This window comes from Phyllostomus hastatus, unplaced genomic scaffold (assembly GCF_019186645.2).
Source record: "Phyllostomus hastatus isolate PE091 unplaced genomic scaffold, TTU_PhHast_1.1 phas_contig_150, whole genome shotgun sequence".
Lineage (NCBI taxonomy): Eukaryota > Metazoa > Chordata > Mammalia > Chiroptera > Phyllostomidae > Phyllostomus > Phyllostomus hastatus.
In genome coordinates, this window is record NW_025333611.1 from 29,396,860 (window position 1) to 29,424,262 (window position 27,403).

General features: G+C 42.6%; 1 protein-coding gene across 1 annotated transcript; it reads left to right on the plus strand.

The window, feature by feature from the left end:
- On the plus strand, window positions 1-27,125 carry GFRA3 (GDNF family receptor alpha 3). The gene is made up of 8 exons (XM_045827209.1): window positions 1-132; window positions 12,078-12,350; window positions 19,143-19,235; window positions 20,528-20,840; window positions 25,502-25,605; window positions 25,767-25,901; window positions 26,288-26,367; window positions 26,573-27,125. The coding sequence occupies exons 1-8, from the start codon at window positions 57-59 to the stop codon at window positions 26,660-26,662; spliced, it is 1,164 nt and encodes a 387-aa protein (XP_045683165.1). The 5' UTR covers window positions 1-56; the 3' UTR covers window positions 26,663-27,125.
- The last annotated feature ends 278 nt before the right edge of the window (window positions 27,126-27,403 follow it).

Sequence of the window (27,403 nt, forward strand, 5' to 3'; positions counted from 1 at the left end):
GCGGAGAGGTGCACGCAGAACGCCCCAGGGGCAAACTCCTTCGTGCGTACCCCGCCATGGCGCACCCCAAGAACCTGCTACCAGCGCTGTCCGTGTTCCTGCTACTGCTGCTACCGTCATTGCTCGGAGCCGGTGAGTGCCCTCAGTGCCTACACCCAACCTGCTCGGGTCAGTGCATTTGGGGTCGGGGGGGGGGGGGCGGAGGGAAAGGAGGGGAGAGTGTAAGCAAGGACCTGTCAGCACTGCTCAGACACCACATGGTCACTTGGTCCCGGCTGTCCATCCCTCTGAGCCTGAGGACCTAGAGGAGGGAGCCCGGGGTGCCAGGAAGGGGCTGGGTCCCATGCCTGATAAAGTGTCCGAACTATTGTAGATTGAATCGAATGCAATGGCCAGGGCACCCAAACATCTCCTAGTTCCTAGTTCCTCTCTCTGCTCTTTTGTGGCGTATCTGCCCAGTCACAGAAGCGCCCACAGCCAGAATACTTCCACAACAGCATCTGTAGGAGGTGGGGAGATCTCCATTTGTTCCACGTGGGCTTCATCTCTTCCACCCTCTGTAAGGACTGGGGAAGCAGATACTGGGTAAAGAGGAAAGGAAGTTACTGTTAGAACCGACTTGAAACAAATTAGGTTTGTAAATTGCTGCCAGGACATGCTAACACTGTTATTTGGTTGTATTGCTGAGAATATTGCTCACCACCAATGTACCCCTCTTAAGGATATATTTTTTGTACTATTTTGATTAGAGGAGAAAACTCGCAATTGGGCAAGATGGTTTTTCCTTACAAGCTGCCGAGCAGTGCCTTGCTCTGTTACTGATATACAATTGATATTTTGTGGAATATGTAGTTCAGGACCTCATTTCTGAACCATGTCATTGCCTTAAGGAAGGGCAGCCTGGGATTCATGATCCCAGGAAATGGGCCCATGGCCTTTTGGAGTGAGATGGGTGCTTGGAACCTCATTGTGGGGTTCCTGCCCAGAGCCTGAGTGGAGGGAATACTAAGGCAGAGACCATGCATGGACCGTGACCTGCATCCACAAGGGAAGTACTAGAGAAATGCAATCTTGACTGAAAGACAGATACGGAAGGAAGGAGGGAAAGGACTAGCCCATGCAGGCTGACTCCAGCAGTAAATCAGGGCAGCAAGACTTCACTCATCTGATTTGACCACTCAGGACATTTCACTAACCCTAACAGTATGGCTGCCTGTCAGGATCAAGGATAAACATGGGGCAACTTTTCCTCACCTTCTGTTGAGTTGCAATGCTCCTAAATTCACTGCTGCTCAGACTTGAATGATCAGCTTAGAAATTGGAGAGGTTTACGTTTGCAAATAGTTACAACTCAATATTTAGTTCAATTAAAGCAATGAGACTTGGACCTGCTACATTTCTTACAGCAAGTACTAATTGGGTTCCTACCAGAATTAACATCTCAAACATTTAGTATTTCTCAAACTATTTAAAATCACACCCTCCTTTTGGTGAAGATTAAAATCTCATGCCTTTCTTAAATATCTTTTGAAACTTCAGAAGCTATGCTTTTTATCTTTCACTTATACAGTTATCAAATATACTATTTTTGAACCACATATTCCATTTGAAAATTCTGATATACCCCTAAAAGGGGCCTAATATCTCTCTTCTTTATCCCCTCCATTCAGAAGCTCTGGTTTAATCCAGTCCTCTCATCTTATGTTTATGAAGCTAAGGTCCAGAAAGTGAATTAAATTGCCCTATGTAGAGCTAGGACTAAGGTTCGGCAAGTGAAGGTGCTGCCAAGAAACTCAGTAGTCAAGATAAAGAATATTTTAATGTAATATTTTAAAATATATTTTATTGATTATGCTATTACAGTTGTTCCATTTTCCTCCCTTCATTCTCCTCCACACCCTCTCCTACTCACATTCCCCCCTTTGGTTCATGTCCATGTGTCATACTTATAAGTTCTTTACCTTCTACATTTCCCACACTATTCTTACCCTCCCCCTGTCTATTTTCTACCTACCATCTATGCTACTTATTCTCTACCTTTTCCCCCTCTCCTCCTCCCACTTCCCTGTTGCTAACTCTCCATGTGATCTCCATTTCTGTAGTTCTGTTCCTGTACTAGTTGTTTCCTTAGTTTTTGTTTTTGTTTTAGGTGTGGTTGTTAATGATTGTGAATTTGCTGTCATTTTACTGTACATGTTTTTTTATCTTCTTTTTCTAAGGTAAGTCTCTTTAACATTTCATATAATAAGGGCTCGGTGATGATGAACTCCTTTAACTTGACCTTATCTGAGAAGCACTTTATATTGCCCTTCCATTCTAAATGAAAGCTTTGCTGGATAGAGTAATCTGGGATGTAGGTCCTTGTCTTTCGTAAATTGGAATACTTCTTTCCAGCCCCTTCTTGCCTGTAAGGTCTCTTTTGAGAAATCAGCTGACAGTCTGATGGGAACTCCTTTGTAGGTTACTGTCCCCTTATCTCTTGCTGCTTCTAGGATTCTCTCCTTCGTTTTTACCTTGGCTGATGTAATTATGATGTGCCTTGGTGTGTTCCTTCTTGGGTCCAACTTCTTTGGGACTCTCTGAGCTTCCTGGACTTCCTGGAAGCCTATTTCTTTTGCCAGATTGGGAAAGGTCTCCTTTATTATTTGTTGAAATAACTTTTCCACTTGTTGCTCTTCCTCTTCCCCTTCTGGTACCCCTATAATTCAGATGTTGGAATGTTTCAAGATGTCTTGGAAGTTCCTAAGCCTCTCTTCATTTTTTTGAATTCGTGTTTCTTCATTCTTTTCTGTTTGGTAGTTTCTTTCTTCCTTCTGGTCCGCTCCGTTGATTTGAGTCCCAGTTTTCTTCCCATCACTATTGATTCCCTATGCATTTTCCTTCATTTCACTTAGTGTAGCCTTCATTTGTCCATCTAATTTGTGACCAAAATCAACCAATTCTGTGAGCATCCTGATCACCAGTGTTTTGAACTGTGCATCTGATAGGTTGGCTATCTCTTGGTCCTTAGTTGTATTTGCTATGGCGCTTTGATTTGTTCTTCCATTTGGACCTTTCTTTTTTTTTTTTGGTCTTGTCACACCTGTAAGGTATGAGGGGTGGAGCCTTAAGTGTTCACCAGGGCGGGGCAACCCAGTTGCTGGATTGAGGCTCTGTATGTGGGGGCGGGGTCTGAGGGGGAACAATGGCGCTTGCTCCTCTCTCTGTCAGATTTCAGTCCCTTCCATGGTTTCCCCCAAGCAAACTGGGCCTTTCTGGTGCTGATTCCATGTGGGTGAGTTTGTGTACATTGTAGGACTCTGTGGGTCTCTCCAGTGAACTTTCCTGTGAGGCTGGGAGTTCCTCCCAGCACCTCAACTCCCACAGGTGTTTTCAATTGGTGTTTTGAGGCTTTATTTACCCATGCTGGAACCCTGGGTTACTTGGTCTGTCTCACTCCCCAGTTTCATCTGGTTTATCTGTGCACGAATGTGGGACTGCTCTGTCAGCCAGCTGCCTTGTGTGTTGTGCCTGCTCCACAGTCCACCACCTCGCTCAGTCCGCCCGCTGCCACCTTGCATGCCTGGGATCTGCCAGCCACTGCTTTTTTTTGCGGTGATCCCTCTTTGCCTGGCCTCCTGATTTCGCCCCTCCTACCGGTCTGGATGAATATGTCTACTTTAACTCCATGGTTGTCAGACTTCCATACAGTTCAATTCTCTGTCAGTATTGGTTGTTTTTTTGTTTCTAAATTTTTGTTGTCCTCCTTTTGGTTGTGCAAGGAGGCATAGTGTGTCTACCTATGCCTCCATCTTGACCAGAAGTCTACAATATTTTTTTAAAATAAAAATTAATGCCAAAAAGTCCGTGATGAACAACATATCAAAATTTTAACTAAAAATATGAATGATGTCATGCTGAGGCACATTGGAGCTTGAAGCAAAAGGAAAATTCAATAATACTGATCTTGTCTTTATGCATTGAATATAGCATTGATTCTTTTTTTATTTGTTCTATTACAGTTGTCCTAATTTTCCCCTGTTGTTCTCCCTGTCCCCCAACCTCCGTTCCCACAGTCAATCCCCACCCTGTTGTCTGTGTCCATGGGTCATTCATACTTGTTCTTTAACTATGTCCTTCTCCTTATTTTCTCCCTATACCACCCCTCTCCTGCTTCTGGTCCCTGTCATTTTGTTCCTTGTTTCCACTGCCTCTGGTTCTATTTTGCTCATTTATTTGTTTAGTTCATTAGGTTCCTGTTATAGGTGAGATCATATGGTATTTGTCTTTCACCACCTGGCTTATTTCACTCAGCATAATGTTCTCCAGTTCCATCCATACTGTCACAAAGGGCAGGAGCTCTTTCTTTCTGTCTGCTGCGTAGCATTCCATTGTGTAAATATACCACAGTTTTTGATCCACTCATTTACTGACGGACACTTAGGTTGTTTCCAGCACTTGGCTATTGTAAATAGCACTGCTATGAACATTGAGGTGCGTAGATTCTTTTGAATTGGTGTTTCAGGATTCTTAGGGTATAATTCCAGCAGTAGAATCACCCGGTCAAAAGGCAATTCTATTTTTAGTTTTTTGAGGAAATTCCATATTGTTTTTCACAGTGGCTGCATCAATCTGCATTCCTACCAACAATGTACTAGGGTTCCCTTTTCTTCGCACCCTTGCATACTTGCCAGCACTTGTTGTTTTTTAATTTGTTTATGATGGCCATTCTGACCAGTGTGAGGTGGTATCTCATTGTGGTTTTAATTTGCAACTCTCTGATGGCTAGTGATGGTGAGCTTTCTTTCATATGCCTATGGGCCTTCTGTATGTCCTCCTTGGAGAAGGGTCTGTTCAGGTCCTTTGCCCATTTTTTAAATTGGATTTCTTTTCTTCCTGGCATTGAATCATATGAGTTCTTTATATATTTTGGAAATCAAACCTTTGTTTGAGATATTGTTGGCAAATATGTTTTCTCATATGGTTGGTTCCCTTTTCATTCTGATGATGTTTTCTCTTTAAAATTTTAAAAAGATTTTATTTATTTATTTTTAGAGAGAGGAAGGGAGGGAGAGAAACATCAATGTGTGGTTGCCTCTCATGCACCTCCCACTGGGAACCTGGCTCACAACCTACGCATGTGCCCTAGACTAGGGATCGAACCGGCAACCCTTTGGTTCAAAGGCTGGCACTCAATCCACTGAGCCACACCAGCCAGGCTGATGATATTTCCTTTAGCTGTGCAGAAGCTTTTTAATTTGATTTAGTCCCATTTGTTTATTCTTTCCTTTATTTCCCTTGCCCTATTGACAAAAATATTGTTGGGTGGGATATCTGAAATTTTACTGCTTATGTTTTCCTCTAGGACTTTTATGGTGTCATGGCTTATGTTTAAGTCTTTTATCCATTTTGAGTTTATTCTGGTGTATGTTGTAAGTTTGTGGTCTAGTTTCATTTTTTTGCATGTCCCATTCCAGATCTTCCAGCACCATTTGTTGAGGAGCCTAGTTTTACTCCATTTTATGCCTCTGCCCTTTTTGTCAAATATTATTTGATTATAGGTTTATTTCTGGGTGCTCTATTCTTTTTTTGAAACAAACTTTTTTTTTAATCATACAGTTTTTTAAAAAATATTTATTTATTTATTTTTAGAGAGGGAAGGGAGGGAGAGAGAGAGAAACATCAATGTGTGGTTGCTGGGGGTCATGGCCTGCAACCCAGGCATGTACCCTGACTGGGAACCGAACCTGCGACACCTTGGTTCACAGCCCACGCTCAATCCACTGAGCTACGCCAGCCAGGGCCTGGGTGCTCTATTCTGTTCCATTGATCTGTGCATCTGTTTTTATGCCAGTATCAGACTATTTTGATTATGGTGGCCTTGTACTATAGTTTAATATCAAGTATTGTGATCCCTCCTACTTGATTCTTTCTCAAGATTCCTGCAGCTATTCAGGATAGTTTTTGGTTCCATATAAATGTTTGAAATATTTGTTCTAAATCTGTGAAATATGTCATTGGTATTTTAATAGGTATTGCATTGAATCTATAGATAGCTTTGTGTTGTATGGGCATTTTAATTATGTTGATTCTTCCAATCCATGAACACAGTATATGCTTCCTTTTTTTTGTATCTTCCTTAATTTCTTTCTTTAGTGTTCTGTAAGTTTTCTGAGTACAGGTCTTTTACCTCCTTGGTTAGTTTATTCTTAGGTACATTATTTTTCTTGTTGCTATAGTAAATGGGATTTTCTTCCTACTTTCTGTTTCTGATATTTCATTGTTGGTATACAAAAATTCCTTCCATTTATGAATATTGACTTTGCATCCTGCTGTTTTGCCAAATTCACTTATTTGGTCAAGTAGTTTTTGGTGGAGCCTATATGGTATATCATCTATTCTCAAACTCTAAGGTGGATATTACTCACCAGTGAACTTGCTAAAATTCAGATATCTGGGCTTTATCACTAGAGATTCTGATTCAGTAATTCTTGGATGAGGCTCAGAAATCTGCATTTCTATATAACTAATTGAATTGATTTTTGTGTGATTAGAAAAGCAGGTTGGACTAACTAAACTCTGAGGCCCCTCCTAATTTTGGGACTCTGATTGTAAGTAGAGGGAAGGCACCCAGAGAAGTTATAGAGGTGGCTCACAGATTGTCTCTGTTAGCTGGCTATTTCTTTGTTTTCAAGTACATTTTATTGATTATTAAAGTACATGTTATTACAGTTGTCCCAGTTTTCCCCTTTACCCACCTCTGCCCAGTATTCCCCTTCCCTCCAGCAATCCCCCACCCTTAGTTCATGTCCATGGGTCATGCATGTAAGTTATTTGGCCTCTCCATTTCTTTTACTATTCTTAACATGCCCCTATCTCTTTTGTTCCTACCAATGATGCTTCTTAATCCCTGTGCCTTTTCCTCCATTCTTTCCCCTCCCCCTCCCTGCTGATAACCCTCTATGTGATCTCCATTTCTAGGATTCTGTTCCTGTTATAGCTGTTTATGTTTTTGTTTTTAAGATTCAATTGTTGGTTGTTGTGAGTTTGTTGTCATTTTATGGTTCATAGTTTTGATCTTTTTTTTCTTAGATAAGTCCCTTTAACATTTTATATAATAAGAGCTTGGCGATGATGAACTTTAGCTTTACCTTGTCTGGGAAGTTCTTTATCTGCCCTTCCATTCTAAATGATAGCTTTGCCGGATATAGTAACCTTGGTTGTAGGTCCTTGCTTTCCATCACTTTGAATACTTCTTGCCAGTCCTTTTTTTCCTGCCAAGTTTATTTTGAGAAACCAGCTGATAGTCTTATGGGTAAGCCTTTGTAGGTAACTCTCTGCTTTTTTCTTGCTGCCTTTAAAATTCTCTCTTTGTCTTTAACCTTTGACATTTTAATTATAATGTGTTTTGGTGTGGCCCTCTTTGGGTCCAACTTGTTTGGAACATTCTGTGCTTCCTGGACTTGTATGTCTATTTCCTTTGCCAAAATAGGGATGTTTTCTTTCATTATTTTTTCAAATAAGTTTTCAATTTCTTGTTTTTCCTCTTTTACTTCTGGCATCCCTATAATTTGGATGTTGGCACATTTGGAGATGTCCCAGAGTCTTCTTATTCTCTCCTTGTTTTTTTTGTTTGTTTGTTTGTTTGTTTGTTTTGCATTCTTATTTCTTCATTATGTAGTGGTTGACTATTTATTTCTTCCTTGTGTTCCAAATTGTTGATTTGAATTCTGGCTTCATTCCCCTCACTGCTGGTTCCCTGTGAATTTTTTTTTCACTGAACGTAGACTTAATTTCTTCCATTATGTTGTTTCTGTACTTAATGTGTTCTCTGAGCATCCTGATTGCCAGTGTTTTGAGCATCTGATAGTTTGGCTATCTCCCTTTTGCTTAGTTCTTTTTCTGGGGTTTTGTTCTGTTCTTTCATTTGGGCCATATTTCTTTGTGTCTTCAATTTGGCAACCTCCCTGTGTTTGTTTCTGTGTAATAGGTAGAGCTGCTTTTATTCCCTGTCTTAGTAGGATGGCCTATGTAGAAAAGGCACCTGTAAATTTTGTGGGGCAGAGCCTTAGGTAATTGGCAGGGTGGGGCAACCCACTGCACCACTTTGTGACTCTGTGTGTGGGGAGGGTTCAGAGAGGGGACAATGCCATTGCCTGGCTTCTTACCCCATTTCCAATCACTTCCCCCACTCCCTATATGTGGCTGGCACCCTACCAGCTGCTGCCCTGGTGGTGAAACCCAGAGTGGGTGGATTTGCGTATGCTCTAAGTTCATACTGGCTCTTTAAGTGGCAAAAATCCGGCAGTTTCTTCTGCCACCCCAACCCGCATTTGGTTTTTACAGCCAGAGGTAATACAGTTTATCTTGACATGCTGGACACCTGGGCTTTTTGGTTTGGCCTGGGTCTGGGATCACTGGCTCCCAAGGTATCCCTCCTAATTTTTATCCACCATTCGTGAATGTGGGATTGTCTGTTCCACTGCCACTGCTGCCACCTCTCTGCACCACACCACCTGTCTGCCTGTTTCTGGGACTCTGACCTTCCTGTTCATCTGGATGAATGTAGCTTCTTTAAATCCTTGGTTGTCAGACTTCCATACAGATTGATTTTCTGGCAGTTCTGGGTGTTATTTTGTTTTGAGATCTGGTTGTAATTTTTCTATGGTCATGCAAGGGGGCAAAACGTGTGTACCTATGCCTCCCTCTTTACTAGAAGTCTATCTGGCTATTTCTTAATAGGAGCCCACAAATAATAGGCACTGGTGACAGAGTAGCAATGAGATAAACATGGAAGTCTAGAGGGGGAGATAATCAGAAAAAATTAAGTAAAAGAAAATCAAGTGGTGATAAGTGCTATGCAGAGATTTGAAGTAATAATGTGTTAGAGTAGTTAGGGGGTTATTTTACATCCATTGGTTGGGGATGGCCTTTCTGAGATGGCATTAAACTGCAAGCTGAATTACCAGAAGGGAACAACCATGTGAAGATCAGGGGAAAGAGCTCTCCAAGCAGAAAGAAAGACTAGGATGAAAACGCTAAAGTGGACACAAGCTTGTCTTATTCAATGGCATCCAGAGAAAAGGTTAGTGTAGACAGAGAGGAGTGGAAGAGGAGGAGAGGACCAGGAGGTGAAATTAAAGAAGTGGACTTTTTGAGGAAGATGAGGTTGCTGCTGCAGCTCAGCCCACTTCTGCTCCTGACTCACCGATGTTCACTCTCAATGAGGAACAAGTCCATCAGGAAGCCAAGCCACAGATACTGGAAAGACATCTGTGGAACCAGAGGTAGAGATTCTCTGAATTAGAATAACTCTGACCAGCCAGGATGTACAGTCTTTGGAGAAAGTGTGTGTGTGTTGACTTGATCAGAGGTGCAAAGGAAAAGAATCTCAAAGTGAAAGGACCAGTTCGGATGCCTACCAAGACTCAGAGAATCACTGCAAGAAAAGTCCCTTTGGGGAGCGTTCTAAGACTTGGGATCAATTTCAGATGAGGATCCACAAGCCACTCACTGACTTACATGGTCCTTCTGAGATTGTAAAGCAGATTACTTCCATGAGTACTGAGCCAGGAGTTGAGGTTGAAGTCATCATTGTAGATGCTTAAATTAACCTTTTAAATAAATAGACTATCAGTTGTTAAAAGAAATAAAAGAAAAAGTGTGCAGGGACCACATCTTACAAGGTTTTTTAAAGCAGGGTACATAATAGAATTATGTTACATTGAATGGAATGCTATATAGCAACAAAAATAAGTTATTTACAAGTACACTTAACAGTATGGGTGAATTTCATAAACATAACACTTGAGCTAAAGAAGCCAAGACACCAAAAGCACATGTTGTTAGATTGAAAAACAGGAAAAATTAATCTCTAATGTTAGAAATAAAGATGCTGGTTTCCTTGGGGGGGGATGGTGACTGTCAGAAGGCCTTCAGGGTGTTGGTAATGTTCTGGTCCTTTACCTGTCTGGCTACACAGGAGTATTCAATTAGAAATTCATTGAATTGTATTTTTTTGATTTATGTACTTTTCTGTATGTTATACCTCAGTAAAAAAATTATTACCAAACATGATATACAAATGGCTACTATGAAAATATACTCAACATTATTAGTTATTAGGGAAATTCAAATGAAAACCATAATGAGATACCACTTCACACCCATTAGGATAGCTGTTTAAAAAAAATAACAAGAGTTGGCAAGTATATGGAGAAATTGAAACCCTTCTATATTTCTAGTAGGAATGTGAAAAGGTACAGCCACTATGGAAAATAATTCAGTAGTTTCTCAAAAAGTTAAATATAGAATTATCATATGACCCAGCAATCCATTCCTAGGTGTACACCCAAAAGAACTGAATACAAATATTCAAGCAAATACTTGTACATGAATGTTTACAGCAGCACTATTCACAGTAACCAAAAGGAAACAACCCAAATGTCCATCAACTGATATATGGATAAACAAAATGTATATCCACTCAATGAAATATTGTTCTTCTGTAAAAAGGAATGAAGTACTGATACATGTTACAATGTGGACTAACCTTAAAAACAGCATGTTAGGTGAAAGAAGCCAGATATAAAAGATTTAATATTTTATTATTCCATTTACATAAAATATCTAGGAAAACATATAGAGACAGAAATCAGTTTAGTGGTTGCCAGCAACTAGGAGGAAGGTAGAACAGTGTGTTTAGTGGGCATGGGTTTCCTTTTGAAGTGCAAAAATATATTGAAATTAGATGGAGGTGATGGTTTACAACAATCATGAATGTACTAAATGCCACTTACTGGTACCCTTTAAGATGGTTAATTTTAGGTTGCATAAACTTTTTTAAAGATTTTATTAATGTATGTTTAGAGAATGGAAAAGGGAAGAAGAAAGAGAGGGAAAGAAACATCAGTGTGTGGTTGCCTCCCATATAACCCACACTGGGGACCTGCCCCTCCCTAAACCCAGGCCCTGACAGGGAATCGAACAGCAACCCCTTGGTTCACAGGCCCATGCTCAATCCACTGAGCCACACCAGCCAGGGTGCATGAATTTTATTTTTTTAAAAATATTTCCCAACCAAAACATTTTCATTAAAAAAGTTGGCTGCAACAACAAAGTAGTAATTGTGTGAAGTGAAGGATATGTTAGCTAATCTTACTGTGATAATCATTTCACTATACATGTGTATCATATCATCACTCTGTACACCTAAACCACACAATGTTATATGTCAATTATATCTCAATAAAGGTGGAAAGAAGAAAAGGTGGGGTGAGTGGTTTAGAATGAATTTGGAAGATGGAGTCAGAGAGACCAATGAATGAGTCTTGGCAGCAGTTCAGACAAGAGTTAATGGTGAGTAGAGCAAAAGAGGTAGTAATTGATGTGGAGAGGTGGACAGATTCCAGATATGTTGTGGAGCTGACAGGACTTGTTGGATTGAATGTAGGATGTGAAGGAAAGAGAAGAATTAAGAATGACTCCTAGATGTTTTGCCTTGAAAAACTGGGGGTATGATGGTGTTCTGTTACCCCTCGATAGGGAACCTGAGCCTTAGGATGCGGGGCCTTCCTCCATAGCTGAGCAATAGCCAACTTTGGTATTCCTGAGCGAGTGACAGAATCAGCAAAATCCCCCACCCTAACCCCAACCCGTTCCCACTGTAAGGTATTTTAAGTGATGTCAGAATTATTGCTAACTCTCATTAAGCATGCCCACACACATTCTCAACTCTCTGGTTATGATGCTAGCTCCACCCATGGCATAGCTCTGCCAAAAGCCCTCCTCCCTACATCTGACAGGGTCATCAGGTCATCTTTAAACAATTGTCCCCCTTCCCCTCACAGGAGGCTAAGCACAGGAGGCTTTCTTTAGACTCCCACTTCCTTCCTCTTGGGCTGGATCTGTTATCCACTCCTGTTAGGCTTCCTGCTCCCCACACTTATTCCTGAAGGCCTTTTGTACCACCCCAAGACTTTTCTGCCCAAAGCTTCACCTGAGTTCCTCCCCACTCTTCACCTTTCTTGAGGGCTTTATACTCCCAGGTGGCTACTATGACCTTATGTGAGCCTTATTTGGTCTCTCTGCCTTCACAGGGAACATCCGCCCCACAGGGGGTCGGCTCATGAACAGCTGTATCCAGGCCAGGAAGAAATGCCAGGCCGATCCCACTTGTAATGCTGCTTACCACCACCTGAATTCCTGCATCCCATCACCTGCAGAGGAACCTGCAGTTTCTGCAGACTGCTTGGAGGCAGCACAGCACCTCAGGAATAGCTCTCTGATGACCTGCACATGCCACCGGCGCATGAAGAACCAAACTACCTGCCTGGACATCTACTGGACTGTACACCCTGCCCGCAGCCTTGGTGAGGTCCCCATCCCAGAGTGGACTAAGCTAGGGAAGATGGCTCTTGGGGTTGTCTTTTAATCCTTTATATATGAACCCATGGTAGATTTTGAGAGTGATGATAAACAAAGCTTTGCATGTGACATCAGTAAGAAATGGAGGGAGGTATTGCCAGTATCCTTTTGTGTCCCCCACCATTGCCCTCCCATCTCCCTATTTTCCCCTTTCTTATCTGATGACATGTAGCTGCCTCTTGGCAGAGATATGAACCAGGCTGAGGCCCAAGCTGAGGAGCTCTTGGAACAGAAGGGTATGGAGAAGAGATGGAGGAAAATGGTCTTAACCCATAAACAGGCTCCACATACAATGTAATCCATAAATTTAGAGACTGGGAGGCAGCATCCTGGTCCAGCCTTTTATAGAAAAGGTACTCATTAGCTAGGAGATGATAAAAAGAGAAGGCACTGGAAGAGACAAAGAGAAGAACTTCCTCGGACTCCACAGACCCCTCTGTGTATTAGTCAGCTTTTACTGGACTAATCTGTAGTAACTTGTAGAACAAATAACTTGCAAAACAAAGGTTAATTCTTGCTTATGTTCCATGTTGGCTGTTTCATGTGTCCCCTTTTTCTCCGATCCTAACTGGAAGGACAGCCTCTATCTGGGATGTTCCCTTCTCACAGCAGAGGGAAATGAACAATGGCAGAACCATGCTATGGACTTAAAAGCTCCTGCTCAGATTTTACATAAAATACTTCAGCTCACATTCCATTGATAAAGCAAAACACATGGAGGGCAAACCTGACATCACTGGTGGGGAAGTGTACTCCTCCCACAGGGAGACATTGAAGATCAAATGGCAATAAGTGAGGATATATAATCTTACAGTGAGGGCAAAAATAATAAAACAATAATACAACCTTCACATCCCACCATTTAGTCAAAATATTCATTTTCCTCCCTTCCACAAGCAACGTATACCAACAAACTTTCCAAGAAAGATGCCCTAAGAGTTCTACCCAAACATGACATCAGGTTCCAAGTCTAGGATTCTGTGATTATTTTTATATCAGGTGTGGATATGGCTCCTCTTTGATGCAGATGCTGGCCCATGGTGTCCATGTCATTATGGATGAAATGAGACATTCACATGGACTACCGAGTCTGGTGGAGGAAAAGGGACAATATGGCTTGTCTTTCAAGGGGAGCAAGAGCCATGGCCTCTGCCATGACAGGCCTTTATTGAGTTTCTCCCCCCATTGATGGTCTTCATTTACTATGCACAGGTTCACTTTAGGTGGTTACTTTTTACAGAAAACAAAGGAGCCAATGCTGCTAATCACATCACAGAAGAGGGATATTTGCAAATGAAAAGGCAAAAGTAGTTGAACCGGTTACACTCATCCTTGGAAGGTTTAGCATGGTTTTTAGGAAGTTACTTTGCAGTAAATATTTGCCACTGGGGACTGGGCCCATGCCACACAGGATGGTCTACTACACTCTTGTTCTAGAAACTTATGAACTAAAAGGCTGCTGGTCAAGATGGAGGCATAGGTAGACACACTATGACTCCTCAGGCAACCATAGAAACCCAACCAGAGCCCAAAACAAATTGACACCCAGAACTGTCATAAAGTCAAGCTTTATGGAAGTCTGACAACCAAGGATTTAAAGAAGCCATATCCATCCAGACAGCTAGGAGGATCAGAGTCATGGAGACGTGCAGAGAGGCAGCAGCAGTGGTGGTGGCAGAATAGTGGGTCCCACATTCATGTACCATGGATAAAAATCAGGAGCGACACCTTGGTAGTGAGCGATCCCAGCCCCAGGCCAGACCACACAGCCCAGGGTTACAGCACCAGGAAGATAAACCCTCATTATGACTGGCTGTAAAGATCAGTGGAGGTTGTGGTAGAAGAAACTGCTGGATTTTTGCTGCTTAAAGAGCCCTCGTAGAATTAGGACATACATAAACCCACCCACTCTCAGTTTCAGCAGTTAAAGGGATACCAGTAGCATACAGGAAACAGATGAAGTGACTGGAAATAGGATGAGTGCCAGGCAAACCTCCAGAAACCATGCAGTGGCATTGTCCCCTCCCTGAGCCCTCCCCCCCACACACAGAGCCCCAAAGCGGTGAAGTGGGCTGTCCCACCCTAGCAATTACCTAAGGCTCTGCCCCACACAATTTACAGGTGCCTTTTCTACATAGACCATGCTACTAAGACAGAGAATAAGAAGCAGCTCTACCTAATACACAGAAACAAACACAGGGAGGCTGCCAAATTGAGGACACAAAGAAATATGACCCAAATGAAAGAACACATCAAAACTCCAGAAAAAGAACAAAGTGAAATGGAAAGAGTCAAACTATCAGATGCACAGTTCAAAACACTGGTGATCAGAATGCTCAGAGAACTCGGTGAGCATGGCAAACACATAAGGGAAGAAATGAAGGCTACACCAAGTGAAATACAGAAACATTCACAGGGAACCAGCAGTGAAGAGAAGGAGGCCAGGGTTCAAATCAATGATTTGGAACATAAGGAAGAAATAAAGTCAACTAGTACAGAATGAAGAAACAAGAATGCAAAAAATGAGGAGAGAATAAGAAGAATCTACAACATCTCTAAATGTGCCAACATCTGAATTATAGGGAAGGAGAAGAGGAAGAGCAAGGAATTGAAAACTTACTTGAAAAAAATAATGAAAGAAAAAGTTGCTATTTTGGCAAAGGAAATAGACATACAAGTCCAGGAAGCACAGAGAATTCCAAACAAGTTGGACCCAAAGAGAACCACACCAAAACACATCATAATTAAAATGCCAAAGGTTAAAAATATAAAGAGAGAATCTTAAAGGCAGCTAGAAAAAAAAAGCAGAGAGTTACCTACAAAGGAGTACTCATAAGACTATCAGCTGATTTCTCAAAAGAAACTTGGAAGGCTAGAAGGGACTGACAAGAAGTATTCAAAGTCATGAAAAGCAAGGACCTACAACCAAGATTACTCTCTCCAGCAAAGCTATCATTTAGAATGGAAGGGCAGATAAAGAACTTCCCAGACAAGGTAAAGCTAAAGGAGTTCATCACTATCAAGCCATTATTCCATGAAATGTTAAAGGGACTTATTTCAGAAAAAGAAGATCCAAACTGGGAACATTAAAAGGTAACAAATTTACAACTGTCAACAACTGAATCTAAAACAACAACAACAACAAAAAACAACTATGCAAACAACCAGAACAGGAACAGAATAATAAGTATGGAAATCATTTGGAGAGTTATCAGCTGTGTGGGGGAAGGTGGAAAATGGGGGAAATGGTGTGGTGATTAAGAAGCTTCATTGGTAGGAACAAAATAGACAGGGGGATTTTTAGCAAGGAAATGGAGAAGCCAAGGAACTTACATGCAACACTCATGGACATTAACTAAGGGGGGATTGCTGGAAGGAAGGGGCTTGCCAAGAGGAGGGGGACAATGGGGGGAAAATTGGGACAACTGTAATAATATAATCAATAAGGTATACTTTAAAAAAAAAGAAAGGAAAAACCTAAAAAAAATCAAGTACAGAAAGGAAGGAAGGAAGGAAGGAAGGAAGGAAGGAAGGAAGGAAGGAAAAGAAAGAAAGAAAGAAAAGGAAACAGAAACTTATAGACTAAGAAGACAAGTCATCTGCCTCCCATTACATACTCAATATATTTTAATGGAACAGGGACAGGAAAAACCATAACAGATAATTTCAGTAAGAAAGGGGAGGGATGGGAGGCACGCAGCAGACATTGATTCATAGCAACTCTGAAGGCTCACTGGACAAATGTCACAATATCCATCTTCCTTGGGAGCAGTGGTTGTTCTTTAATATGGCCCTGTTTTTACTGCATGGGAGAGTTGCTCTACTCATTGTTCTCTAGGGCTCTTGGCCCAGCTCCCTGGGAGGTCCTTCTTTTTCTGTTACAATAAATCCTCACTCAGTGTCATCAAGATTCTTGGAAGCTGGGACTTTAAGCCAAACAACATATAATGAAACCCATTTTCCCATAGAGTAATTGATATAATAAGTTCTTGTAGCATATATCGGGCCTCAAAACATCACCAGATTCCTAAATAAAGACCCAAAAACACTTATGATATTAAACATTGAAATAAATATGAGCTATACATACATTTAAAAAATATTAGTAAAAACAAGTAAGACAATTATTTTCCAACCCATTTATTCTAGATCAGGGTTGGGAGTGACCCCAGCCTATACTGGCAGCTCAGGGTGCAAGGCAGGAATCCACCCTGGACAGGACACCCTTCCATCACAGGGCCACTCACAGCCCCAGCCACACTCCCTCAGATTGGGACAGTGTACACACGCCAGTTCACCTAACGTGCATATATTTAGGATGGAGGAGGAAGCCAGAGTACCCAGAGAAAATTCATGTAGACATGGAGAGACCTCCAACTCCATACAGACAGTTTCTTTGCTGGGAATCAATTTTTTCCCCTCATCAATGTTATAACAAAACAACATAGAAGACATAATTCAGACTGGCTGTGTTTTCTTTGGTCACATCTGAGCAGGGCGTGGAGACTCTGACCTCCTTGGGAACTGAGCACTATTTTCAGCTTGTTTTCTATCTGAAGAATATTAGGGCATTTTAAGTCTCAAATAGTCACAGTATCTTTTAATCCAAACTGGTGGCTCTTAGCAGTTCACTCTCTCAAAACATAATTTCTTTTTATACTTTGGTTTTCATCACCTCCTGTGCCAGTGATGGCCTTTCGTATCGTTCTTTTCAAGGCATGTGTCTCTTTCTAGACTGAATTAGAATTACCCTTATCGGACTTCTGTGAGAGGGTCATTACCTTAGTCTTTTTCCCCTGACCTCATTTGTCCAACTGGCAGGATTTACTGGATACCGCTTTAGTTAATGAGAGATCCCCACGAAGGGAATGATAACTACAAACTTGTTTTGGTCTTGCTCCAAGGATGAGTTGTAATAGACCTTATTACTCAAAGCATTTTTTAATTTTATCTTTTACCATTTGAATATGAGAAGCAATTGCAACTTTTCTTAATCCTGTACGTCCCAAAATTTCTGGATTCTCCCTTTTCCATTTCTTCTCTTTTTGTAGACTGGCCAGTTCTTCTCTGAACTTTTGTCTTCCTTGGAGTACTTTGCCAAATGCAACTACTAGCAGTTAAGACATACTAGTAAACTTCTGCTTCTCAGCTTCTCATGTTAAAGCACAAGCTCATTCAGTACATTACCTTTCTTCCAAGTTCACAACCCACTGCTCAGTCCCAAATACCATATATTTTAGACTATTTTTTTGTTCTTGCAGCACTCCACATTTTTAGTAAGAATGTGCTAGGACATGCCGCACTAACAACCAACCAAGCCCACAATTTCTGTCTTTCAACAAAAATTTATTTCTTACTCATGTTATACATCTGCTGCAGGCTTCTATGAGCTGACTTTGTCTTTGCTCTACCTGGCTTTTTCATTCAGGGATCCAGGCTGGTAGAGGGAGAAGATCAACAGCAGAACCAGGTGATAGTTCTTCTCAGATGTGATTTACACAACTTCACTCACAATGCACAGGCCAAAGCAAATCAAATGGCTGAGCCTGACAGTGGGTGGGGGCCTGAAAATCACATTGCAAGAGGTAGGAAGGTGTCATTTTCCCACAGGATGGATAGGAAATAATTGGAAACAGCAACAGTAAATTGGTACAATTTACCACACTCCTTGTTTCCTGCTTTCCACTCCTCATCTTAATCCCTTCTGTTTCAGAACTTCCCCTGAGACTTTTCCTTGAATCTTCTCCTCCCACCACCTTTTCCCTTGGGAGCATCAGGTATTCCCAACTACCCAAACTATCCTCTCCTGCTTGTCTAACATCATCCATATTCCTTTCCTCCAAAAGATGTGTTCAGAGTCTTATTGTGTGAAAACCCTGCAAGCTCACCTCTCTCACCTCTCTCTTCCAACAAGATTAACCAACATTTATTGAATATCTACCATGTACAATATATGAACTATGTAGTGATTATATAAGACCCAGTAAGCCCCTTAAGGAGTCCACAACCTCTTGGAGGTGACTGAGAAAATGTGTTTCCTTCAAGATCATTACTTCTCCCTTCTTTGCTCTTCTCCCTCAGGTTCAGTTTGGAACCTGGTCTCACTTCCACCTCCACAGCATGTAATGCTTTGCCATAGCCAAATGGTCAGGCCTGGAACAGACTCTATCAGTGTCCCCTCTCCAGTAGGAAGAGAAAACAAGACAGAGTCCCTTTGCCTGCTCATGGACCCATAGGCAATATGTCTAGTAGTTAGGAACCAAGATTCTGCAATCAGATAGTCGAGATTTCAAATCCCAGCTCCATTTCTTAGCTTATGTGAGCCTAAGTGAGTAACTTAACTTCTCTCATCCTGTTTCTTCTTACCTACCCAAAGCCTTCTCAGGAGGATTAAATGAGATTGAATATATATTTAATGAGATCATTTTATACACAATATATATAAAATTGTTTTCATTTACACCATTGTGTCCACCACACAGTGTGCTCAGCATGGCACCTTTACTCATCATTATGAGTATTCTCATCATTAAACCTAGGTTATTCATTGCACCCAGCCTATACTTTATGGCCCTGATTTTTTTCTCACTTCTGCAGAGCTTGCAGCTAGTTAGCAAGAGACTGTATTTTCCTTTTCTCTTAATGGGCTTTGAGGTCTGACTCAGCAGCCTCAGGCCCTCCTGCACCTGCCCCCAGAACCTTCCTCAGGACTCTGGTGCTCTCCACCTCCTCTCTAGGTGACTATGAGCTGGATGTCTCCCCCTATGAAGACACAGTGACCAGAAAACCCTTGGAAATGAATCTCAGAGAACTGAGCATGCTCAAACCAGGTGTGGAGGGCAAGTGGAAACCGTGGTGTGGGGGCTGGGCATGAGCTCCACTTGGGGAACACAAACTGGAGGGCCTGTGGGGGAAGAGTGTGCACCTGCCAGGTAACTAAAGCAGGATTGCATAGGGTGGGAGTCTGAGTTGTGGGGCATGGTCTGGTCTCATAAGAATCATTCAGGAGTGATTGTCATTAGTGAAGCATTCGAAGAGAGCCCATTAGGGCTCCCTAGTTCCAGAAGGTGGGTCTCTCTGTAGAGGTTTGGTGGGAGTGGCAGCAGTCCCAGGAAAATGTGCTGAAATGGAGTCTTTACCCTCATTCAAGGCAGCCACAAAAGTAGTTTTTTGTTTTGTTTTGTTTTGTTTTGTTTTTTCTTTTTGTCCCTGAAGACTAAGAAATGATTGTTTTCAACCATTTTAATGGGATGGGCGAGGTGCTGGGCAGGGAAAATGGTTAGAGAGAGTGTGACGCTTCAGGGATGTCTCAGGGTGGGGAGCCATCTGTCTGGCAAGGACTACAATGCATGTTTTTCAGGAAAGTGGAGCTCTTGCGTTAATTGGAAGGGAACACATGTGCACATGCACTACTGTCTGTGAGAAAGATGTGAGTGTTATATAGTCTGTTACATTAGAATTTTGAGAGAAAAACGTAGAGATTTATACATAAACTCTTAGTTACTACAAGGAATCCAGGAATTTGCCTGTTTCAGTTACTCCATTGTTCTGACTGTTGGAATATTCTCTTAATAGAAATATCACCATAATTTCCCGAGATTCAAGAGTATGAGAAACTTTTATGCATATATGAGTCAATGAAAGACAGGCAGGTGATATTAATACTGAGCAGAATAGACAGACGTAAAACAAAACAAAAATCCTAAGTAGAATTTTGTTGCATTTGTTGGACAGTTCAGAAAGTTTTAGATTGTTATAGGGCCTCTAGCTTATTTCCACCATGAGATCTCATTCAATGCATAGGACTAAGGAAAGGGTTTTGGCTGAGCCTCTGGCTGCTTGAATTCTAGATAAATGAGCCTTAGGTGTATGTGGCTTTTCTTTTTTTTTTTTTTTTTTAAACCTAGTCAGGCTGAGGAGTAGCATGACGGAGGCTCACGAATACCAGACGTAGTTTGTGTGTAGAGAAGTGGCTTACGCAGGGCAGTCCTCCCTTTTCTTCCTACCCTCACTACCAATACCTGTTAAATCAGAGAGTTGAGGAGAGGTGTGGAGGGTGTTTGGTTCCAAAGGGAACCTGGTTTTGCAGAGGATTGGTGACTTGGTGTTGCTTCTTACACAGACTCGGACCTCTGCCTCAAGTTCGCCATGCTGTGCACTCTTAATGACAAGTGTGACCGCCTGCGCAAAGCCTATGGGGAGGCGTGTTCGAGGCCCCACTGCCAGCGTCACACCTGCCTCCGGCAGCTGCGTGCCTTCTTTGACAATGCTGGGGCATCCCACGCACAGGGTCTGCTGTTGTGCCCGTGTGCACCTTCTGACCTGAGCTGTGGGCAGCGACGGCGCAACACCATTGCCCCCAGCTGCGCGCTGCCATCTGGGACCCCCAACTGCCTGGAGCTGCGGCGCCTCTGTCTCTCAGACCCACTGTGCAGGTATGGGGTTGGGGAGGTGGGTGAGGGTGGGCCAGGTAGGCAAGGGCAGGGCACAGTGCACACCACTCCCTCCAGGCACCCTCAGTGGGAGGCAGGGTCCAACTCCCCAGGGTCCGTGGACTGACTTAACGATGTATCTATCTTCCGATATTTTATGAAACTCATTTCTCAAAAAGAACATATAGTATTTTCTTTGTGTAAAAACTTCAGAAAATATAAAAATATCACACAAAATCAGTTCAGTGGATTGAGCGCTGCCTGTGACCCAAAATGTCGCCAGTTCGATTCCTGGTTAGGGCATATGTCTGGGCTGCAGGCCAGGTCCCTGGCTGGAGGCAAGCTAAAGGCAACTGACAGATGTTTCTCTCCCTCTCTTTCTCCCTCCCTTCCCCTTTCTTTAAAAATAAATAAATAAATAAAATCTTTAAAAATCCATCACCTAAAGATAATCTGCCATACTTTGGGGGAGCAAATCCTTTTAGTCCTTTTTGTATATATAGAAAAAAAATTTGATATTCGAGGAATATATTTGCATCTTATATTGTATCTTTTTTTTTTTTTTTGCATTTACGGTGGGTACCTCATGAGCACTTTCTGGTGGAGGCAGTATGGAACAGTGGTGAAGACAGGCTCTGAAGTCAGACTGATCTGAATTTGTCCTGGGTCTGTGTGACCTTGGGCCCATCACTTAACCTATTCCATCACTTCACCCAGCTTTCCACTTAGTCCTTTGTACAAACTGAGATAATAATACAGACTTCATAGGATTTTGGTGAGAGTCGAAGTACATAACTTATGGACAGTGCTTAATCTGCTGGTACAAAGTAAGTGCCCAGTAAATGGTGTTGCTTATTTCGTCATTTACTATCCTTTGACAACATGATTTTTTAATGATTTTTTAAAAATACATTTTATCGATTATGCTATTACAGTTGTCCCATTTTCCTCCCTTCATTCGCCTCCACACTGCACACCCTTTCCCACCCACATTCCCCCCCCTTTAGTTCATATCCATGTGTCATAATTTCTTTAGCTTCTACATTTCCCATACTATTCTTACCCTCCCACTGTCTGTTTGCTACCTACCATCTATGCTACTTATTCTCTGTACCTTTTCCCCCTCTCTCCTCCTCCCACTCCCCTTATTGATAACCCTCCATGTAATCTCCATTTCTGTAATCTCCATTTCTGTTCCTGTTCTAGTTGTTTGCTTAGTTTGCTTTTTGTTTTTGTTTTAGGTGTGGTTGTTAATGATTGTGAATTTGCTGTCATTTAACTATACATTTTTTTTATCTTCTTTTTCTTAGGTAAGTCCCTTTAACATTTCATATAATAAGGGCTCGGTGATGATGAACTCCTTTAACTTGACCTTATCTGAGAAGCACTTTATCTTGCCCTTCCATTCTAAAGGAAAGCTTTGCTGGATAGAGCAATCTGGGATGTAGATCCTTGCCTTTCATAAATTGGAATACTTCTTTCCAGCCCCTTCTTGCCTGTAAGGTCTCTTTTGAGAAATCAGCTGACAGTCTGATGGGAACTCCTTTGTAGGTTACTGTCTTCTTATCTCTTGCTGCTTCTAGGATTCTCTCCTTCTTTTTTACCTTGGGTAATGTAATTATGATGTGCCTTGGTGTGTTCCTTCTTGGGTCCAACTTCTTTGGGACTCTCTGAGCTTCCTGGACTTCCTGGAAGCCTATTTCTTTTGCCAGATTGGGGAAGTTCTCTATTATTTGTTGAAATAACTTTTCCACTTGTTGTTCTTCCTCTTCCCCTTCTGGTACCCCTATAATTCGGATGTTGGAATGTTTCAAGATGTCTTGGAAGTTCCTAAGTCTCTCCTCATTTTTTTGAATTCATGTTTCTTCATTCTTTTCTTTTTGGTTGTTTCTTTCTTTCTTCTGGTCCACTCCATTGATTTGAGTCACAGTTTTCTTCCTATCCCTATTGGTTTCCTGTGCATTTTCCTTCATTTCACTTAGTGTAGCCTTCCTTTTTTCATCTAATTTGTGACCAAATTCAACCAATTCTGTGAGCATCCTGATCACCAGTGCTTTGAACTGTGCATCTGATAGGTTGGCTATCTCTTGGTCGCTTAGTTGTATTTGCTGTGGAGCTTTTGAGCTGTTCTTCCATTTGCGCCATTTTTTTTTGGTCTTGTTACGCCTGTAAGGTATGAGGGGCAGAGCCTTAGATGTTCACTAGGGCTGGGCAACCCAGTTGCTGGATTGTGATGCTATATGTGGGGGTGGGGTCTGAGGGGGAATAATGGCACTTGCTCCTCTCTCCATTGTATTTCAGTCCCTTCCACGGTTTCCCCCAAGCAAACTGGGCCTTTCTGGTGCTGATTCCCAGGTGGTGGCTTGTATATGTCCTAGCACCCTGTGGGTCTCCCCAACAAACTCTCCTGTGAAGGTAGGAGTCTCTGCAGGCACCTCAACCTCCACAGGTGTTTTCAATTGTTGTTTTGCGGCTTTATTTTCCCATACTGGGGCCCTGGGTTGTGCAGTCTGTCTCTCTCCCCAGTTTCGCCTGGTTTATCTGCATGAGAATGTGGGACTGACTGGTCAGCCAGCCACCTTGGGCACCGTGCCCTGCTTCACAATCGCCACCTTGCTGAGTCTTCCCGTTGTTACCCTGTGCTCGGGGTCTGCCAGCCACTGCCTGTGCGCCCAGGGTCCACCCACTGCCATCTTGCACGCCCGGGGTTTGTCAACTGCTGCCTGTGTGCCTGGTACCACTGCTTTTTTTTGCCATGACCCCTCTCTTACCCGAGGCCCGACTCCACCCCTCCTACTGGTCTGAATGAATGTGTCTATTTTAACTCCTTTGTTGTCGGACTTCCATACAGTTCAATTTTCTGTCAGTTTTGGTTGTTATTTTATTTCTAAATTGTTGTTGTCCTTATTTTGGTTGTGTGAGGAGGCACAGTGTGTCTACCCACACCTCCAACTTGGCCAGAAGTTTGATTTTTTTTTTGTGGTTGCCTCTTGCATGCCCCCTTATAGGGACCTGGCCCACAACCCAGGCATGTGCCCTGACTGGGAATTGAATTGGCAACCCTTTGGTTTGCAGGCCAGCGCTCAATCCACTGAGCCACACCAGCCAGGTTAACAACTTGATTTTTAAGAGCCTACATTGTACTTCATTTTATGGATGTCCCATACTTTATTTAATTATTCTCTATTGTTGGATATTTAGGTTGTTTTCTAAATAATGCTGCATAGATATCACTCTTGTTTGTTAATCTTTATGCACAAATGTAATTATTGATTAGGATGTGTTGCTTTAAGTACCAATACCAAATCAAAGGGCATGAAGATTTGCAAGGTGTTTGCTGCATATTCTCCAGCCAAATTCTGACCTGGCTTTCCTCTGCCTTCTCAGGACAAAACACTCACCAAATTGAAGTTGTCATCCATTCAAGTGACATTTGTTGGCAATGGAGTCATACCAACCTTGTTTTGCAGTCTGGTTCTACCACTTACTTCTCTGTACCTTGGGCAAGTTATTTAACCTCTGAGTCCCACTTTCCTCTTCTGCAAAATATTATATAGTTAGAGCTCTCAATAATCACAACACTAATACTTACTAAGTACTTACTATGGTCTAGGTACTGTTTTAATACTTACCGTGTATTAATTAACTCATCTAAACCTCACTTACAAGAACCCTGTAGGAGATGCTGTTTTTATTTTTTTTTTTTGTCATCCTCAGTTTACAAATGAAGAAGCCACAGAAGAGAAAGGTTAAAAATCCAAGTAGTAGCCCTGGCTGGCGTAGCTCAGTGGATTGAGCTCGGGCTGGGAACCAAAGTGTCCCAGGTTTGATTCCCAGCTAGGGTACATTCCTGGGTTGCAGGCCATAACCCCCAGCAACCGCACATTGATGTTTCGCTCTCTGTCTCTCTCTCTGTCTCTCTCTCTCTATCTTCCTCCCTTCCCCCTCTAAAAATAAGTAAATAAAATCTTAAAAAAAATCCAAGTAGTAAGTCAAATTTGTGAATAAGGTTTGGAATGAAGTCTGGCCTAGAGTCAGTGCTGCTAACCTCTCTGCCACACTACCTATTATTGTGCTGCTAGCTAGTACTATAACATAACAAGTGCTGGACTAGATGTAAAGGTGTTGTTCCTTCCTTCAAGGAGGTTGCATTTGAGTGGGGGTGGCAGAGAAGTAAACCACCAATCTAACACAAAGCAAAATATAAGGAAAACTACAGAAATTTATACAGAGAAACATACTCAGAATTCTCTTATCCAAAAATAACTGACTTTACCTATTGTAGGATGAATGTTAATAATAACAATATCTAATGTTCATTAAACACTTCAAAAGTACCAGACACCATGCTAAGTGCTATACATACATTCTCATATTTCATTCTCACAAAAACCCACAATCTTTATTTACAGTTGAGGAGACTGAGGTTAAAGAAGCTGTCTGAGATTTCCTAACTCAGGATCGTGGAGCCCAAATTCACAGTGCTATGCTGTGGGGACTGGGATGATTGTGCATTTCACTGTGACTGCAGCAGACCTCACTGGGCCCAGCTCTGAAAGTAGAGGAGGATTTGGCATGAAGATGGGCCTGTCAACTACAGGGCCAGGAAAGGTGAAGGCTGCAGGCCAGACCCTTAAAGAAAGCTCTTGAATTTTTTCTTTCAGATCACGCCTGGCCGATTTTCAGACCCATTGCCATCCCATGGACATCCTAGGGACCTGTGCTACAGAGCAGTCCAGATGTCTGCAAGCATACATGGGGCTGATTGGTGAGGCTAGAGGATGTGTGTAGGGAGCCCACAGGTTGGCCTTGGGGTAAGAATGCTGTGGCTACTGAACCCAGGTGGAGTGTTCCTGGGAAGGGTGAAGGAGGGTGGGAGCTGAAGCTGGCATTGGCCTAAGTCCTGACAGTTCCTTTTTCACCTCACAGGGACTGCCATGACCCCCAACTTTATCAGCAACGTCAATGCCAGTGTTGCCTTAAGCTGTACCTGCCGAGGCAGTGGCAACCTGCAGGAGGAGTGTGAGCGGCTGGAACAGTTTTTTTCCCAGAACCACTGTCTCAGTGAGTGTGCTCCATCTGCTCCCTGCATAGTGGTCAGGTCAGCTGGACCCAGGGAGAAGGAAAAGGGCCAGCTCCATCCATCTCTTGCTGCCAGATCAGCCCCCTCCTCAGAATAGGTTTACATCCCTTAGCCTGGGCCTTTCTTCCTTCTCCTGCTCCCTAAATGACCCCCAAGCTGCCTGTTAAACCTATCTGGGCCCAGGGACACTCAGCACTATTCAGCTCAAGGAATAACCAAGCAGAACAAGACAATTTCCCATTCCCACCTGCCACCTATCTACCCTTGTGCATCCCAGGGTTCCTGAGACATTCCTTATTCTGCCTTGGGAGCCTGAGAAATCTCCATCATCTGTCCGCTTCCAACCTCCCTTCTCTTTTCTTTTCAGCGACGGCCATTGCAGATCAGATGCATTCACACAGCAAACTCTTCTCCCAGGGCTCTACCTCACCCGGGAAGGAACTCCAGGTAGGGCCTCATCTATTACACTCCTCATACCTTTACCAAACCATCTGGGGAAAACCCAGGTAAAGCAGACAAGGGGATGGAGGGGGTGACCTCGTTGTTGTCATGAATACTTTTGACCTCTTATGGGCACTATAGGGGAAGGGGAAATGACTGAGGCTGAGGTGATGAAGGGAGTGGAGCTGACTCCATTGCATTTCTTCCACAGAACAAAATCCTTGCTCTGAGGCCACAGCCGTGGATGCTCTCTTTTTTCTCCTGCACTTTTACCTTGATTCTGCTCCCAAGTTCCTGGTAACTGGACTTCCCTGGGGCCCTCTTCCCCTCTACTACACCCAGTCTGACCTGCCACCTACAAGAAGTGAGGAAAGAATGGCATCATGAAGGAGGTGCATGACAACATGACAGCCCTGACCCGCCCCCACCTCCCACCCCACATTCACACAATGGAAGCTGACTGGCTCAGTTCTCATTCCCTCCACTTCTTAGGAATTGGACCCCATGGTTTAGCCATATCTTCTGGTGGTGGCCAGTTCTACTAAACTCTTTCCTGGTCCCTTCCCATCAGGATCACCAGGTTCTAACAAATCAGTCATTCTCTATTGCATTCAACAGGTAGTCAGGGCTGAGTGTTCTGAGGCAGCCTAGACTCCTCTCCCCTTGTCTCCTTCTCTGAATGGAGAGTGGGAACCTGCTGCATGTCCTGCTCTGGGATTCTACAGAACATTTGAGCTCAGAAGCTGGAGCATTTAAACTTTGCTTTCTTCCTGCTATTGTCCCAAAGTTCTCCCTATCTCTTGGATCATAATTAAACATTTTGACTTAAAATCTTCCTCTCTTTCCACTTTCTCACATTATGAATTTATACAGAACTAGAGATTTTACAGATAGATGAGCACAGACCAGGTGATCAGAAGACACATCAACTCTGCCACCAAGTGCTATGTGACCTCAGGCAAGTCTCAGCCTCTCTGTGTGGCTTTCGACATGGAGTTGGAAGGGAAAAAATAGTTTATGTGAGGCTGTGGACCTGTATCTG

Excerpts from the sequence above, each read along its gene's own strand:
- GFRA3 (XM_045827209.1), top strand. The coding sequence starts at position 57 with ATGGCGCACCCCAAGAACCTGCTACCAGCGCTGTCCGTGTTCCTGCTA. Across the intron at positions 12,351-19,142 it reads ACACCCTGCCCGCAGCCTTG|GTGACTATGAGCTGGATGTC; the intron begins GTGAGGTCCCCA and ends CCTCCTCTCTAG. Across the intron at positions 19,236-20,527 it reads ACTGAGCATGCTCAAACCAG|ACTCGGACCTCTGCCTCAAG; the intron begins GTGTGGAGGGCA and ends CTTCTTACACAG.